Source organism: Oncorhynchus tshawytscha, linkage group LG06 (assembly GCF_018296145.1).
Source record: "Oncorhynchus tshawytscha isolate Ot180627B linkage group LG06, Otsh_v2.0, whole genome shotgun sequence".
Classification (NCBI taxonomy): Eukaryota; Metazoa; Chordata; class Actinopteri; order Salmoniformes; family Salmonidae; genus Oncorhynchus; species Oncorhynchus tshawytscha.
The window spans coordinates 30,898,643-30,915,799 of NC_056434.1; the positions used below are offsets into that span (position 1 = coordinate 30,898,643).

At 40.3% G+C, this 17,157-nt stretch overlaps 1 protein-coding gene across 4 annotated transcripts in view; it reads left to right on the plus strand.

Moving 5' to 3' along the window:
* LOC112252400 (transmembrane protein 266-like) overlaps positions 1-17,157 on the plus strand; it is a 77,985-nt gene that overhangs the window by 32,111 nt on the left and 28,717 nt on the right. For 3 of the 4 annotated variants that reach the window (XM_042323170.1, XM_042323171.1, XM_042323169.1), the window contains one exon: positions 917-1,111. The exons of the other annotated variant lie outside the window; for it this stretch is intronic. In XM_042323170.1, coding sequence (XP_042179104.1) covers positions 917-1,111 — 195 coding nt within the window. The remainder of the gene's footprint in view (positions 1-916; positions 1,112-17,157) is intronic. 4 annotated transcript variants of the gene reach the window in all.

Below are 17,157 nucleotides of genomic sequence, written 5' to 3' on the forward strand. Positions count from 1 at the left end.
ATGGACAGGGCTGCACTCACGTTCCTATGTGAGAGTGGATTCTCAGCCCTCACTAGCATGAAAACTAAATACAGAGCCACAGACTGTGTGCGGAAAATGATTTAAGACTGAGACTCTCTCCAATACAACCCAACATTGCAGAGTTATGTGCATCCTTTCAAGCACACCCTTCTCATTAACCTGTGGTGAGTTATTCACATTTTTTGATGAACATATAAGGTTTTAAATGTAAGATGGCTAAATAAATAAAGAGCAAAATGATTGATTATTATATTATTATTTTTGCCCTGGTCCTATAAGAGCTCTTTGTCACTTCCTACAACCCGGGTTGTGACAAAAACTCATTCTTATGTTTAATAAATGTTTTGAATAGTGTGGCAGGCTTACAATAATGGCAAAAAACAACAATTGAGAGTTCAATGACCCTGGCGCAAGAGGGATTTACGCAGCTGGAGGTTGAATGTTTGAAGGGTACGGGGCTATAAAAAGTTTGGGAAAAACTGCTGTAGTGTATAGCAATATGCTGACATTTACATTTATATAATCAGGTTTCACTATCTCACTTGCTTATTCAGGTCAAGCTCTTCTTAATAAGAGAAAATACCATTGTTGTGGATGTTGTATCTGATTCACCATTTGAGGAAGTACAGCTTGTGTAACCCATCATCTGTTTCCATTATGTAGGCTGTAATGTATTATTGTCCCTACATACCAGTATCTCTGAAAAATGGGTTCTAATAGATATTGTCCCTTGCCTTTTGTAACTATTTTGTTGATCAGTGAAAGACCAAACTCTGAAGTACTTTACCATTAGATTGTGAGAGAAGATTCATTTGTTCAGTTGAATGTGTGAGTCCTGGGCCCTCCACTACTACTAACAGAGTGTCCATGGTGTTACGTACGTTGTGTCCTCCAGGGCCCCTCCCCAGGCCCAGGCCAGAGCCTCAGAGCTGGAGGTGATCTCCCAGCAGGTGGAGGAGGACAACCAATGTCAAAATCCAGTCCAGCTAGGCAGCTTTGCTTACAGAGACCTGCCTCTGGCCGCACTGGACATCTCCCTGGCCGGTTCCCAGCTCATCTCCAACCTGGACGAGGAGGACAACAGAGAGGGGTAGGTGGACACAGAGACCCGTCCCCTCTGTGTATCTGTGTAGGCCTAACCATCAGCCTGGACCTGGATTAGTCCAAGCTATGCTCAGTCCATATTTGTGTATAATGCAGTCATACTGTATATTAATCTTTGTTCTATGGCTTCTTTCTCAGGTGAGATCATTCTTACACAGCCATAGATACGTAACTGGAAAGACAGCTAACCTTCACTTTTTGCCATGGGTCAAAGAGAAAAATGTGCTGTTAATTTCCTGCTATACTACCCTGTGGTCAAACTCTGTAGCCACAGTATGCACTACGATGCATTGCATACATTAGATAGATTACAGGAGAGACTTGAGTGTGAGGATATTGTAAAGAGATAGAGAGTGCAGAACATTTGCTTAGGCATGCTAGGAATATGTTATACATGCTGCTGTAGCCTAGTGGTGAAGCAAAAATAGAATAAAGACAATGTCACCATCTAAAACAAGCAATGTTTCTTGACTGAAAATGTGTCATTCCAGTCATCTGAATTGGTGCCTAATTATTCAATAGGCATTTGTTTGCCATGAAATGTTCAACCAAAAGGATGCTACTACAGAGATTGTACCTAAAACATTTCCCCTGTGTTTTTGATAATTGTACAATTACAATAACTGACATAGAACTAAGCACAATCCATAACCAAAATGACAGAGATAATGTCTGCTTTCATTCTCTATCATGCTAGTTCAGCTCATCATAATGATACCTGACATGTCATTGAATCACACACATTCACCTCTCATTGTGGTGTAGGATAGTTTGAGGATACAGTATGTGTCTGTAGTGTCATCCTTGCATTGTCAAGGTATTAACTGACATGCCAGTGAGCCTACACTATTCATCTCAGTGACATAATTTCTCTGTTATAAAAAGATTCCTCCCTTCAACGTGCACTTTTGGCTCAAAACAAACAGTGTTGTTAGCGTCACATTGTTCCTGAAATGTCAGGCGCTGGTGGCTGTGTTGTTGGGTGTGTTCTCTCTGCCCATAGGCCCTGCTCGTCCTGGTTGGGTGTTTCTCACATGACCCTATCACTGCGCTGCAAGCTGAGTGTGTACAGGACACACCCCCTCTTATTCTGCCAGTACTCTCAGGATGCGTGACACACAGGCCGTTGGACATTCTCGTCTGTGCAGAGAAAGTAGACAAACACCATGAGCTTAATTAGAGCATCCGCCCGCCACGTCATTCAATGCCTGCTCTGTCAGCTGACATCACCAAGCCCGGCTGGTACCTGGTCCGGCCCAGGGCTCTGTGGGAACAAAGGGGGGGACAGATGATCCCCAGTCCCACGCCACACACCAAGGCCACAGAGTGCAGGAGCTGGCAGCGCTGGCATCACTTTGGGCACTCTCAGGAGAATGTGTCCATGTGAAACTCTGTCACACCATGAGAAAGCACACAGCGATGTGGAAAAGTCATGGGATGCTAAGGTGCATCTCTAAGGGATTTTAGAAGTCTAACTTTTCTGGTAAAGTCTCTGGCTAAATAGCTATTTGTTTTGATGAAAGGGATTGGAATGATTTTCTTAATTGGAATGATATTTCCCTCCAAGCCTGGGAAATATGATTTAGCCCTGTAGTGCCTTCATAGTAATCAGAATAGGCGGTGGTGCCAGTGAAGCTGGAGATATGGCATGTTCATTCAACTTTTTAGATTGGAATTTCAGATTTCCAAACCACAGGCATTCCAAGACCTACTCGTCATCAGAGTTTCACTGTGGCCTCATGTTTCCATCCGTTGGAAGCATTCGTGAAAACAGAAATATGCAGCCACGTCACAATTTCTTGTTTACTCTGTGAGTTATGTCTGTAGCATTAGAGGAATGACAGAGCTAAGTTGGTATTGCACATTGTCATTCAGACTGATTGAAATAGTCAGACGCCCTAATTACTAACTGAGTGTACATTCTGATTATTTATAAAGCATTGTTATCCCTACCCTCATGCACATTATGTTCCTTAACATCCTCTCAACCTTGTCTTAATACATTTATAAGAAAAATCTATGTATAATGAAGTGCTTTCTCTAAATGTAGACCCTTATGTCATGGTCAATATTTGGCATGAACACCGAAACTGATTATGTAACGTTCAAAATCACATTGGATTATTGTTTTCCTGATGCTGACTCATTTTTGTTCTTAGATGTCCATATCAGATTAGCTTCTTAGTTCTACTAAACCAGACCTGACAGACATTCCAGAGAATAAATTAACGTTGTTTTAAAGCTGACACAAACACTGTAATTGGTCCACATGACTAAATATGGGTCTTCAAATATGGGTCTTTCATCAAGTAATCAATAGCATACTATAACGTCGGTTGATTAGCTGAATGTGTTTACCATCAGCCCTGGGTTTACCATCCATTTTCCAAGTAGATTTAACGGTATCACATCATTTTGGGGGGTTTGAAATGACATGGAAGCAATGTTGATTTAGTTTTTGCCCAGTGAGAAGGCTTTAAAGAGGACTTCCCTTTGTTGTGCTCTGTATAGCTGTGAAACAGAAGAGAGTCTTATAGTGCATGTGGTGGGTTTTGCATTGTAGCGAGCTGCTGCACATGGATCTCTATCAGCAGACGTGGGCGATTATGTAGGAGGTGGATGTTCTTGCGGACAACAGGGGCCACATGCAGTACTAGCAGATTCAGAGCAGTGATGAGTTCTGGATTTATTAATAGACTTCTTCATGGAGCTACCTTCTTTCCCAGAACATGCTAGAGACTACGGTGATGTGGCGTGTTGCTTTCCACTCTTATCACCTTACTCACCTCTTCTGATTAACCTGTAATATGCTTTTGTCATGTTATGACGTTCAGCTTCTGAAAATCCGCCAGCATCGTCACAGGGATGTGGCATAGAAAGACATATCCAAGCCTTTCATTGGTTATGAGACATATTGTAAAAAGGGTTGTTTCAAACACTTTCTTACACACTTTAACGGTTTATGAGTGTAACCGGACTATGTATAGTGTGATCTGTTGGTCAAGATGTGAAGCTGCAGCATTAAGGTGAATTAGAGTGACGACCTTCCTTGTGGGTTGACCCTTCAAATCCAGACTTAGTTGAGTCCAGGTCCCTCCAGAGAATCTCCAGGCCTCTCCAGAGCTATGCCAGGGGCCAGGGCTCCTCTCTGAGCTGCCAACCCAGGGCCCACAGCCCTCACTCGGTATATCATCTGCCAGACCAGCCTCCAGCCCCAATCCACCAACAGCAGCAGGAACAGCAGCATATGCCACTAATCTCAAAGGGGCCAATGTGTGAAGTGTGATGCGTCGCAGCAGTGACAGATGGTTAATCTGGGTCAACCTTTCGCTGTGACTGGAGGAGAGAGAGAGAGAGAGGAGGGACCTTCACCCTGCCTGCTCCCATACTCCCATTAATTAACAAAGCTGCCCACCAAAGATTAGTGGGAAATGGCTCCATTTGCCAAATGTGGGTTTGCCTCTGTCGTGTCTGTGACTATCATTAAATGGGAAGACTGTTATTTTGTCAAATCAATTCTCTAGATTTAAAACTAATTATTTAAACGTGAATTAACTTCTTTCGGATCAGTGGAACGCTAGCGTCCCTCGACAACATCCGGTGAAATTGCAGAGCTTTCATAAAATCACAACTGCAATACATCAAAATAAAGCTTCACTTGTTAATTCAGCCGCCGTGTCAGATTTCAAAAAGGCTTTACGGCGAAAGCAAACACTTCGATTATCTGAGAACAGCGCCCCGCATACCAACACATGGAAAACATATTTCAACCAGGCAGGTGCGACACAAAAGTCAGAAATAACAATATAATTCATGCCTTACCTTTGAAGATCTTGTTCTGTTGGCACTCCAAAATGTCCCAGAAACATCACAAATGGTCCTTTTGTTCGATAAATTCCTTCTTTATATCGCCAAAATGTCAATTTATTTGGCTCGTTTGATTCAGAAATACACCGGTTCCAACTCGCACAACATGACCACAAAGTATAACTGCGAACTTGGTCCAAACATTTCAAACAACTTTCCTAATCCAACCTTAGATATCTTACAACGTAAATAATCAATACAATTTAAGACGGAATATACTGTGTTCAACAGTGGATAAAAACAACGTGGAGAGAGCTCCAGTTCACGCGCGCCACACAGAAGAGTCCACTTGGCTTGACACTCACAATGAACAGCCCTACTTCTTCATTTCTCAAAAGAATAACATCAACCAATTTCTAAAGACTGTTGGCATCTAGTGGAAGCCATAGGAACTGCAACCAGGTCCTCATAAATATAGTTTCCCATAGAAAACCAACTGAAAACAAAGTGACCTCAATGTTTTGTTTACCTGGATGGTTTGTCCTCGGGGTCTCGCCTGCCAAATAAGTTCTGTTATACTCACAGACATACTTTTAACAGTTTTAGAAACGTTATAGTGTTTTCTATCTAAATCTACCAATTACATGCATATCCCAGCTTCTGGGCCTGAGAAAGAGGCAGTTTACTTGGGGCACGCTTTTCATCCAGACTTGAAAATACTGCTCCCTATCCCAATGAAGCTAACTAGGAAGTCAGGGCCCCACAGAAAATTTTGAGATTACAAAGTTCTAATTTTCGGAATATAACTATTCAGATATTTTAATATCTGATCAATGAATGATGAATTATTATTACCTCAATTCTCATTACTGAACGTCGCAAACCCTTGGATATCTGCACGAACCCTGGCCAAAACAAACAGTAGATATTGGTTACTAACAATGATAGAAAAGTCCCTAGTGGGCTAAGCCGATATGACGGCTTGGTCGACAAAGGAAAGGGGTGGGGACTGAGAAAGAGCGGGAAAGACAACATGGATTCACTACACACAGTCTATAATTATAGTCATTGAAGTGCTAATCCTTTGCACGTGAACGGCCACTCATTCAAGAATAATTGCAATTTATATATTTACACCCGTATGTCTTTGTTGTCTTCTCTGTTGGAATCCTCGATCGTCCTGTAGAGTTCATCAGAGTCTCTGGTTAACTTTCCCAGAAGTTACAATGCCTTTCATGGTTGTAGGTGGCAAGAATGGATACTTCAGAGTACCATTCGGAAATGTTCTTATATAATAGCTGCTTCGGCGGTTGACAGTATTCTCGTAATAGACTTATGTAATTTCTAGCTGCAGACTAGTAATTATGCTTCTAAGATTTGCTCTTATTCTGTAGTGATCAATAGTCTCAGAGTTTAACCATTTCTAGCTGTGTAGCCAAACTACAGCTGTTAGGTCTCCGTGGCCTATAGAATTGTAGCCATTACAATGTGGGGACTCTGTCCCGGCGTTCTCTGACTTCTTAACCATTCGAGACGTCCAGCTTAACGTGGTTCTCTTTGGCAGAGTTGTAGTTTAAACCATTTCACATGAAGCGTCAGCTGCATGTTTTCTAGTCTGGTGTGAATTTCTTCAGGAGTGGGTTTTATACACTTCAGAGAAAAGGGCTGTCCATGACGCCTACGTACTGCCTATGCTCACGTGGGTGTGGCCTTTGATTTGGTTAACTATATGAAAACCTGTACTCTCATTTAGAAGGTTAGCATCACAATACATCTTTTCACAAATAGTTTAATGTTTAATCACATACGTTTCACAATATTTAGATGTGTACATTTCCCAGCTGTCAGGTTTACTTTAAGAGATACAGTATGTGTGATTCCTGTCCTTCGTGAGATCACCAAATAGAACACACTTGTCATAACTGTCCCTTAAGTGTCCATGGACCATTTCCACATCCTCCAAAATATAAATATAGTTTAGTTCTCCCATTTTGGGGATTAGGAGTTTTGAAGAAAATAAGTTATTTGTTTTGGTAGACTCTCTCAATACTGCATGGTAGTTTCTAAATAAAGGAAACACCAAAATAAAGTGTCTTAATAGGGCGATGGGCCACCACGAGCCGCCAGAACAGCTTCAGTGCACCTCTGAAACTCTATTGGAGTGATGCAACACCCCTTCTTCCACAAGAAATTCCATAATTTGGGCTGAGGATACCATGAAATTGGCGAGAGAAAAAATATACACTGCCGTTCAAAAGAAGGCCAGCATCCCGGAGTTGCCCCATCACTGATGTTGAGACTGGTGTTTTGTGGGTAAAATTTATTGAAGCTGTCAGTTGCGGACTTGTGAGGCGTCTGTTTCTCAAACTAAACAATCTAATGTACTTGTCCTCTTGCTCAGTTGTGCACCGGGGCCTCCCACTCCTCTTTCTAGTCTGTTTAGAGCCGGTTTGCGCTGTTCTGTGAAGGGAGTAGTACACAGCATTGTACGAGATCTTCAGTTTCTAGGCAATTTCTCACATGGAATAGCCTAGACCATTCTCAGAGCAATTTTTTTTTTAAAGTTATATATTTCTGGCCATTTTGATGATGTTCCAGATACTCAACTAGTCTAATGAAGGCCAGTTTTATTGCTTCTTTAATCAGAACAACAGTTCAGCTGTGCTAACATAATTGCAACATAATTGCAAAAGGGTTTTTCTAATGATCAATTAGCATTTTAAAATGCAGAACTTGGATTAGCAAACGAAACGTGCCATTGGAACACAGGAGTGATGGTTGCTGATAATGGGCCTCTGTACACCTATGTAGATATTCCATAAAACAATTAGCTGTATCCAGCTACAATAGTCATTTACAACAATGTCTACACTGTATTTCTGATCAATTGTATGTTATTTTAATGGACAAAAAATGTGCTTTTCTTTCAAAAACAAGGACATTTCTATGTGACCCCAAACGCTTGTAAGATGGCGCTGGAGCAGAAGGCAAACATTTTACATGCCCCCAAACGATTGTGTTTTTTTGTTTGTTTATCTGCGTTGTTTGTAACAATTTTGTTTTTACTCATTTTGTACATAATGTTGCCACTACCGTCTTTTATGATCGGAAATAACTTCTAGACATCAGGACTGCGATTACTGACCACTCACCGAGGCAGAGGATATACGGCTCCCTCTGGAACAGGCCCCGACCCCCGTGATCTGTGTGAAGAGGAGGCGGAGAAAGAGAGGCCGGACAGAGGGCTGCCTTCTGAGAATTTGAAGGCGATCGAATCAACCCTCACTTCCCTCAATTCTGCTAGCAAACGTGCAATCTTTGGACAATAAAATTGACGAGTTACGGGGAAGATTAAACTACCAACGGGACATTATAAACTGTAACATCTTATGCTTCATGGAGTCATGGCTGAAAGACGACAATATCAACATACATCTGGCTGCTTATATGATGTACCGGAAGGACAGAACAGCGGCTGGTAAGACAAGGGGCGGTGGACTATGTATTTTTGTAAAAAACAGCTGGTGCACTATATCTAAGGAAGTCTCGAGCTATTGCTCACCTGAGGTTGAGTATATCATGATAAGCTGTAGACCACACTACCTACTGAGTGTTCTCATCTGTATTCTTCGTAGCTGTTTACAAACCACCTCAGTCAGAGGTTGGCACTAAGATAGCATTGAATGAGCTGTATTCTGCCATAAGCAAACAAGGAAACACTCACCCAGAGGTGGCGGTCCTAGTAGCCGTGGACTTTAATGCAGGGAAACTTAAATCATTTTTAACAAATTTCCATCAGCATGTTAAATATGCAACCAGAAAATAACTCTGGATTACCTATACTCCACACACAGAGACGCATACAAAGCTCTCCCTCGCCCTCCATTTGGCCTATCTGGCCATAATTCCATCCTCCTGATTCCTGCTTACAAGCAAAAATTAAAGCAGGAAGCACCAGTGACTAGATTAATAAAAACATGGTCAGATGAAACATATGCTAAGCTACAGGACTGTTTTGCTAGCACAGACTGAAATGTTCTGGGATTCCTCCAATGGCATTGTGGAGTACACCACATCTGTCATTGGCTTCATCAATAAGTGTATCGATGACGTTGTCCCCACAGTGACCGTACGTACGTACCATGTCGTGGAAATATTCAATCAATAATATTTCTCAAATACCAGATCCTGTGAGTTGAAATAGACTTTATTACAAAGTAATATAAGCCGAGCTGGTTCATGAAGTAACTCCCTTTCCAGCCTTGGCGCTCACTTTTTATACAGGTTTCATCCTTACGTCACACCCATAGTAACTCCTCTTTATGTTAATGATTCATCCCCTCTGGCATTTTACCATCATTATCTTTTTGCCCTTTTGCCTTGCCTAATTTTTGCTCGGTTTCACATTAGGGCATAGAAACATTAGGCCATAGCAATGGCACAAAAATAAACAGACATTCCCACTCTCAAGACAGGTGCATGTGTAACGGATGTGAAACGCTAGCTTAGTTAGCGGTGGTTCGCGCTAAATAGCGTTTCAATCGGTGACGTCACTTGCTCTGAGACCTTGAAGTAGTTGTTCCCCTCGCTCTGCAAGGGCTGCGTCTTTTGTGGAGCGATGGGTAACGATGCTTCGTGGGTGACTGGTTCGAGCAAGGGTATGGGCAAGGGGACGGTTTATAAAGTTGTACTGTTACATTGATGCTGTTGACTCGGATCACTGGTTGCTGCGGAAAAGGAGGAGGTCAAAAGGGGGGTGAGTGTAACGGATGTGAAACGCTAGCTTAGTTAGCGGTGGTTCGCGCTAAATAGCGTTTCAATTGGTGACGTCACTTGCTCTGAGACCTTGAAGTAGTAGTTCCCCTTGCTCTGCAAGGGCTGCGGCTTTTGTGGAGCGATGGGTAACAATGCTTTGAGGGTGACTGTTGTTGATGTGTGCAGAGGGTCCCTGGTTCGCGCCCGGGTATGGGCGAGGGGACAGTCTAAAGTTATACTGTTACACATGTCTAATGGTGTCTAATGACCTAGACACACATATAGAGTGCACTTATCCTGCTGACTACTTCAAAATGTATAATGGGCACACATGTACTAGAAAATTCTCAATATGTGTAACCATAGCAACAGTAAATAATAGGCCATAGCAATGGTACAAAAATAAACAGACATGTCCACTCCCCAGACAGGTGCATGTCTAATGGTGTCTAATGACCGAGACACACATATATAGAGTGCACTTATTTTACTCTAAGATGTCACACATGTTCTGTCCCAACACCCACCGCCTGGTGTATCTTGATGTACACTAAATCTCCAGAATTCAGCCCGCTTCCTTGGTTATCTCCGCTTTCACATGAGGAGATACACAAGGCAACGCATGGGTCATTTCCTGACAACATAGACCCTTATCTTATGGCAAGATCACTAATATGTTACATTTGAATAACAGGCCCCCCTTACTCCAATTGGTCTGCCAGTTACCATCTACCAAGCCATGTGGCAGGAGTCCTCATAAACTGATATCCCAACAATGCTACTAAAATAACCCCTGCTACTACTAACATGGCCCATGCCTATAGTCTCCTTCAATTACGGTCCCTACAGTGACTGCCATGAGAATATCTCCTGCATGTAATGTGTCAAATGTTCACCGGTTGTTCGAAATTGGGAAAGAGATTAATGAGTTGGAAGAATATCCAACCTAACAAAACTCTGAGTCACAGGTTTCTTGAAAGTTTACCATAGTGTCTGAATTGCCATCACTATCTCTTCTACTCTCACCATGATCTGGGTGTGTGTGTAATGTTCAATTTAACTTAATTAACTCCCTATATTGTGCACAGTTAGCTGTCCTCCCTCTCCTATGAGCTATCGCCTGTAACAATATACAGTCTCTGGGCATTTATACTCCTCTATCAGCACGACCTTAATTTATGAGCCCCCACAGATCTTTACCGCAGTCACGTTCCATCCCACTTAACAGCCCTATGTAAACATTCTGTCTCAAACACCTCCTCCTGCTACAGATACATTTGCACATATATCATTCCATCTAACCCATAACACACTAGTCAATACTCCTCCTAATGCACTTCTTTAATTATAAACATACTACAACATTCTCAAATCAATTAGTCAATATACATCAATCCCTCCTCTGGAACATTGATCACTCTGATGCTCCACAAAACCTAATAAACATATTGTCTTGAAAAGGAAAGAGAGAAAAAATAAATGTTTAATAACTTCACATCACTCATTGATGGGACTTAAACTACAATTCTGATTACATGGTTAAACAAAAGAGAACAAAAACTTACTGGTTAACCCAAGTTATCATTCAGTGAGTTCTCTAACAACTTCCCTGTCGGAGGACACTTAGAAATAAGGTTTCTGGAGCCTCCCTTGGCCTAATACATTTGAGCAGTGCCGTCACCCCTTACCATTCAAAAGCAACTCTCTCTCGCTGTATCCGAATCATAACTACAACATTTTATAAATTATCCAACCCAAATTCAGAATGACAATCCTTAGTGCTTACTTTGAGTCAATGACTCGATTCCAGCTTCTTAGCTTAGCACACATCCTCCTGGTTAGAATGTACATTTGTAAATGGAACCTTTTGTTGCTGTTAATACCTCTTCTCATTACAGCCCCCCTTTGGCCCTGTTTTCCTGTTGCAAGTGGCCTGGTAATGAAAGATCAGTATCACAATCCATCCGTAGTCTATATTGTTCGCAGTGTGTAGACCCCCCCCTGTCTTTCTCCTGGCACTTATCATTCCAGCGTGTCTTTTTCAGATATCGTTTACAGTTCATCTTCCCAACGGCACATGTAACTCTTGCCTGTCCCATTTGATGGCCCTTGATAATGTCCCAATTTAAATGTCCAAATAGACACATCCGTTTCTCCCACATACACGAGTCTCTCACCTGAGCCGTTCTCTCTTCACGCTCACTCCACACGCTCTCTCAACACTCCTGCCCCAGTTTATAGCTCGGACTCAAGTAGAAGTGTTAAAAGTCACTGTCGTATTGCATGCCTTTGTCGCTCTTTCTTCAGCCGGTTAGGGAGGGTGTTGAGGTTCACACACACTGTTTGTGGTCAAATTATTCCTACCATGCATTAAGACACGATCTGACGTCACCTTCCATGATAACCTAAAAAAAAACATAGATCAGAACCACAGTTTAGTTCAATTCATTTCTGTTTCAGGAAATCCAGACAAGCATTCCACGAATTATTCAGTAACCTTTTCTTAATAACGTTATCTCTATGACAAATGTCAAAGAGCATAACAGCATATTGTTACTACTAAAACCATTTTCAAAATTAGTTTATACTATCTTATTTTACTGGCGATCTCTCGGAAGAGTTACCAAATCAGAAAGTTATCACCCTAACCCCTCACCGAAATCCCACACTCCATAAATCCCAATCTGGTTAAATTTGTATCGAAACAAAAAAAACGATATACAAAATCAGCAATTTACAGATCACACTCCATTTGGAGTAACTGTCATCCCTTTTTAACATATATCTTTCCTTCTATATGCAGACGGACAAAGTACATTTGTAGATTTACCCAAAGAACAGGATCCCAGGAAACTGGTCATTTTCCCCTTCGAACACATGATTCAAAACAACATGTTGAATAAAATATTAACCCATTTGAATAACTAATCAACTTAGAACTACAACAGTAATGGTACCACTCTTATTAGAGACTGGTGTTTCACATTCATTTTATAATTAAATCCTACCTGTTCCTGTCATTTCTAGTGAGATGAATCAGGCCTCACCATTAAAATATTTCCTCTCCCTTTTCTTTCCCTGATCTTCCGAAACCATTTAAACACCTTTCAAAGCATTTTCATCCTTCTGCATACCCAATTTAAAACTGAATTGAAAAAAAACCATCCAAAATAGATCCCACAGTATCAACACCACTAACGCATATTCATAACCGGTAAATTGTGTGTGTGTGTGTGGTAAACCATATGACAAAAACAAACAAATATGGCCAGGCCTTATTTCATTTAGTAACTCCACTTTAACACCGAATCCAGATAACTATATACAGTTGAAGTTGGAAGTTTACATACACTTAGGTTGGAGTCATTAAAACTCATTTTTCAACCACTCCACAAATTTCTTGTTAACAAACTATAGTTTTATCAAGTCCGTTAGGACAACTACTTTGTGCATGACACAACATTTGTTTACAGACAGATTATTTCACTTATAATTCATGGCTTTAGAAGCTTCTGATCGGCTAGTTGACATCATTTGAGTCAATTGGAGGTGTACCTGTGGATGTATTTCAAGGCCTACCTTCAAACTCATTGCCTCTTTGCTTGACATCATGGGAAAATCAAAAGAAATCAGCTAAGAAAATAAATTCTAGACTGCCACAAGTCTGATTAGTCCTTGGGAGCAATTTCCAAACGCCTGATGGTACCACGTTCATCTGTACAAACAATAGTTTGCAAGTATAAACACCATGGGACAACACAGCCGTCGTACCGCTCAGGAAGGAAATAAATCATTCTCTCTACTATTATTCTGACAAAGTGGTGATCCTAACTGACCTAAGACAGGGAATTTTTACTCTGATTAAATGTCAGGAATTGTGAAACACTGAGTTTAAATGTATTTGGCTAAGGTGTATGTAAAATTCTGACTTCAACTGTACCTATCAAACTGCTATATTTCACTAACCACTCTCACAAGACCATAGCCTCAAGAAACATTTCAAAGAGGGATAATGAAAACCCCTCCTCTTCTGGAAAAGAAAGTGTACATTTATTTAGCATTCACTGTGCTACATCTTAATCAGCCATCCCAAAGTATTTTTTATGAACCAAACATGATAATGGTAAATCCACTGTCCTTACTCCAATCATTAAATGTTTGTTTTAATTCACCCAATTCTTTATTTAGCAAGTACTACCCTTAGACACAATTCACTCCCATATGGTATTATATGATTGGTCCCTCTCTTCCATAACCATGTACAATTATCCTGGTATCATTACTAGACCAATGTCCAATCACCATATGTAATAGCTGTTTCACCTTAGATTGTTCCTGTTAACCTTTCTAAATGTAATACTGTTTCCATACTGTTTCCTGTCGCAAATGTAGTCAATTTCTCATCTTAAGGAATCAGTGATATTTGATCCCAGGCATCTAATAAAGAGTTGTCTCCCTTAATTAACATACATAATGTATTGGACTTCCATCAGTCCTGGAAGCAAGAATCCTACTCAAGACACATCAGATAATACAGTGTTCCATTAAGTGGATTCGACCCCATCTAAAATAAACAATCCCAGAACCCTTTTCTGGTAATCCTATCAGTTTAACCTGTTGCATTAATTTAGTAAAATACAAAACTGTTGTTTAACACATGTAGAACCTTCAAAAAGTCAGAGCTGTCTCATCAGCTTAACAGTCAATACTTATTTCATTCTACTTTTATTACTGGACACTATTCCACTTAATGGAAACAGATTATCATTTTAGAATACATTAACTTCCTGCTCAAATTCACTGGTGTTACCTAACTATAAAACCAAGCAACAATAATCAGAAACTGTCCAAGAATGTTTCTCATACCTCTACTTCAAATGTCCCACTGCCTGCTCCCTTTCAACCGCAGCAACTCTTTTTTACAATCTCAAGGCTCAATCCCTCTACTCATCATTTAACCTTGTATTGAAACCTCAGTTTTTCAAATTACTAAAATATTGCATCATTAGAGTGCTATAAAAAACACTAATAACATATTACTATTCACATACTGTCAACACTCTACATTTACATCCATCCTCCTTATCAATAGGACTATATTTGTATCACTAACCACTGCTTCACTCTGTCATGGAAATTTCCTGTATTACCAAAACATGAGAGAGCAAACCACACACAAGTCAGAGTTATCATAAAGTCCATCTTTAATTATATGAGCTTCACCATAGCCCTGTGACTCTCAGATCAATTCAGTGTCATACATGAATTCTCTGAGAGTGTCAACATAATGGCAACTGAGAACCTTTATAGCAAAGACACACCCATCTAAACTCACATGACAAATAACAGATATTAGAAACATTTTATACAAAGAACCTTTTACCAGAAAAAAAATCCTATAGCCAGACAGCATTAGCTATAAATTATCCTTCAGTTTGCCCTATTAGACAAAGTTTTACCCCGTTCTTGGTACCATTTAGGACCAAAACATTACCTCATCCAATGGCATATATCAATTGTCAATTTCTAGATACTCCCATAAAAAAATACAACCCCTCCTGGACAAGCTTACAGAGAGAAGTGACTGGCATACAGACATTGTGCAGCCACCTAACTGGTTCCCCATTAATCACACCATCCCTTCACATGGTTTAGGAATAGTTACAGACACATTCACAGATAAGACTAACCCGACCTCTCCCCTCTCTGGGCCCAAGTAACCTTTCCCACTTAAGCATGCTTGTGAAAATTAATAAAACATCTTATGTATCAATGTTACCTAAAGCATTCTGATTCTGCTACCACAACACTCATTAAACATCAATTTTTTTTAGGATTAACCTGTATTGCGCTAAATGTAGAAAATACATCTGCCAATTGTTAATCAATCCAAACAATTCAAATTCGAAATTCTTACTTTCCAATTGACTAACTCTCATTCGTTACCTTCACCAGTCTACATCTCTTCCCTTAAACTCAGAAAGCTCTCTACAGTCGCAACCATACTCTACCTCTGTCTTTCTGCTAACGTTTATGTTACCAGGTGAATTGTTTAAATTTAAATTATAGTCAAAACAAACATAACTTCTACTTTTCACAGGGAGGCCACTTTAATTACTCTGATCTCTTCCTCCCTTTCGTCAATTCAATAAATCTATTTTTTGAATAAAATGAAATTAAGTCTCACAAGTTTAAACTACTAGGGTTTTCTTCTTGAGTTGCATGGTTCTCGAAGCTCCCAAATATGTTCTCTTATTTTCGCCAGTTGTACTTTACCATAGCTATAATTCCTTGTGACCCTGCTCTACCACATAGTTTACTAATGTGGCGAGGTTTGGCATATGAGTTTCTTCATCTTTTTACGCCAACAACAAATACACTACCTTACATATTGTATCAACACAGAACCCCAAAATCTACACCCTTTAGTGAATTTTTGAATGTGGCGTGATACAAAGTTTGACTATTTTTAAACATCATTCGTGCTCTCGCCCATATATACTGCCCATTTTAATATGTTGCCTAATATCCACTGTCCTTGATTCTCACACGGATTACTCAACCCTGCTCTGCTAAGAAGCAGGGTTGATCTAAACTCTCTGATTCATAATGGATAATTATTTTCTTGCCACAAGGCAGTCAAGCACTCAAGCTAACTGGCTGAAGTTGGCTAGCTAATTTAGCTAATGCTACTTCCAGACACAACCAAGAGAATACATCTTCACTCTCCATTCTACTCAACTCGCAGAGCTGGTTAGGCTCTTTACTTGTTTGTTAAAAACGTTGGTGACTAACTGTGCTGCTGGCAATAATTCAAATTACGTTATTTCTCTGACGTTTACTGACACCGGCCATATTCAACCCGGCATTGAGCATTCATAAATTCATGTTATTCTGCACTCTGGTACATCCAAACCAGTGCTTTGAAATAAAATAAAATAGCCTGAGCAACTTTACCAAGTACCCCATTTTACAATATCCATACTCAAATAATGCGGTTAGTTCAATTACCCTGATAGAACGCTAACTTCAATACGCTGATATATTGATTATGTCTGGTTTTATGTGATTGTGCCGAGTCATAATTTCCTCCCTGAATTCTTTTTTTGATTTGAATTCTCCGTTAGCAGGGAAATGTTGCCTAATATGATCCTTTTTGCTCAATCCTTTCCATATTCGAGCCAAATTGGTCAAATTCTTGTGCGCTTCTTCCAGCGACTCCACGGTTTTAAAAAATCCTCTAGCTTCATATTACAGAGAAAAACGGGGCCGTTTGTCGACATATGAATAGTTATTATTCCCAAACCTCTCCCTACTGTGTCTAGGGTGTTATAGATTTCTTCACTCCCGTCTATATTTCACACCTTCTATTAACTATTTTTCAAGCCTCTCCCTATTTTCCTGTGATATTCATATTTATTATTTTCTCCCTAGTTTTGTTTTATTATGCTATTCACTTTATTAAAACCA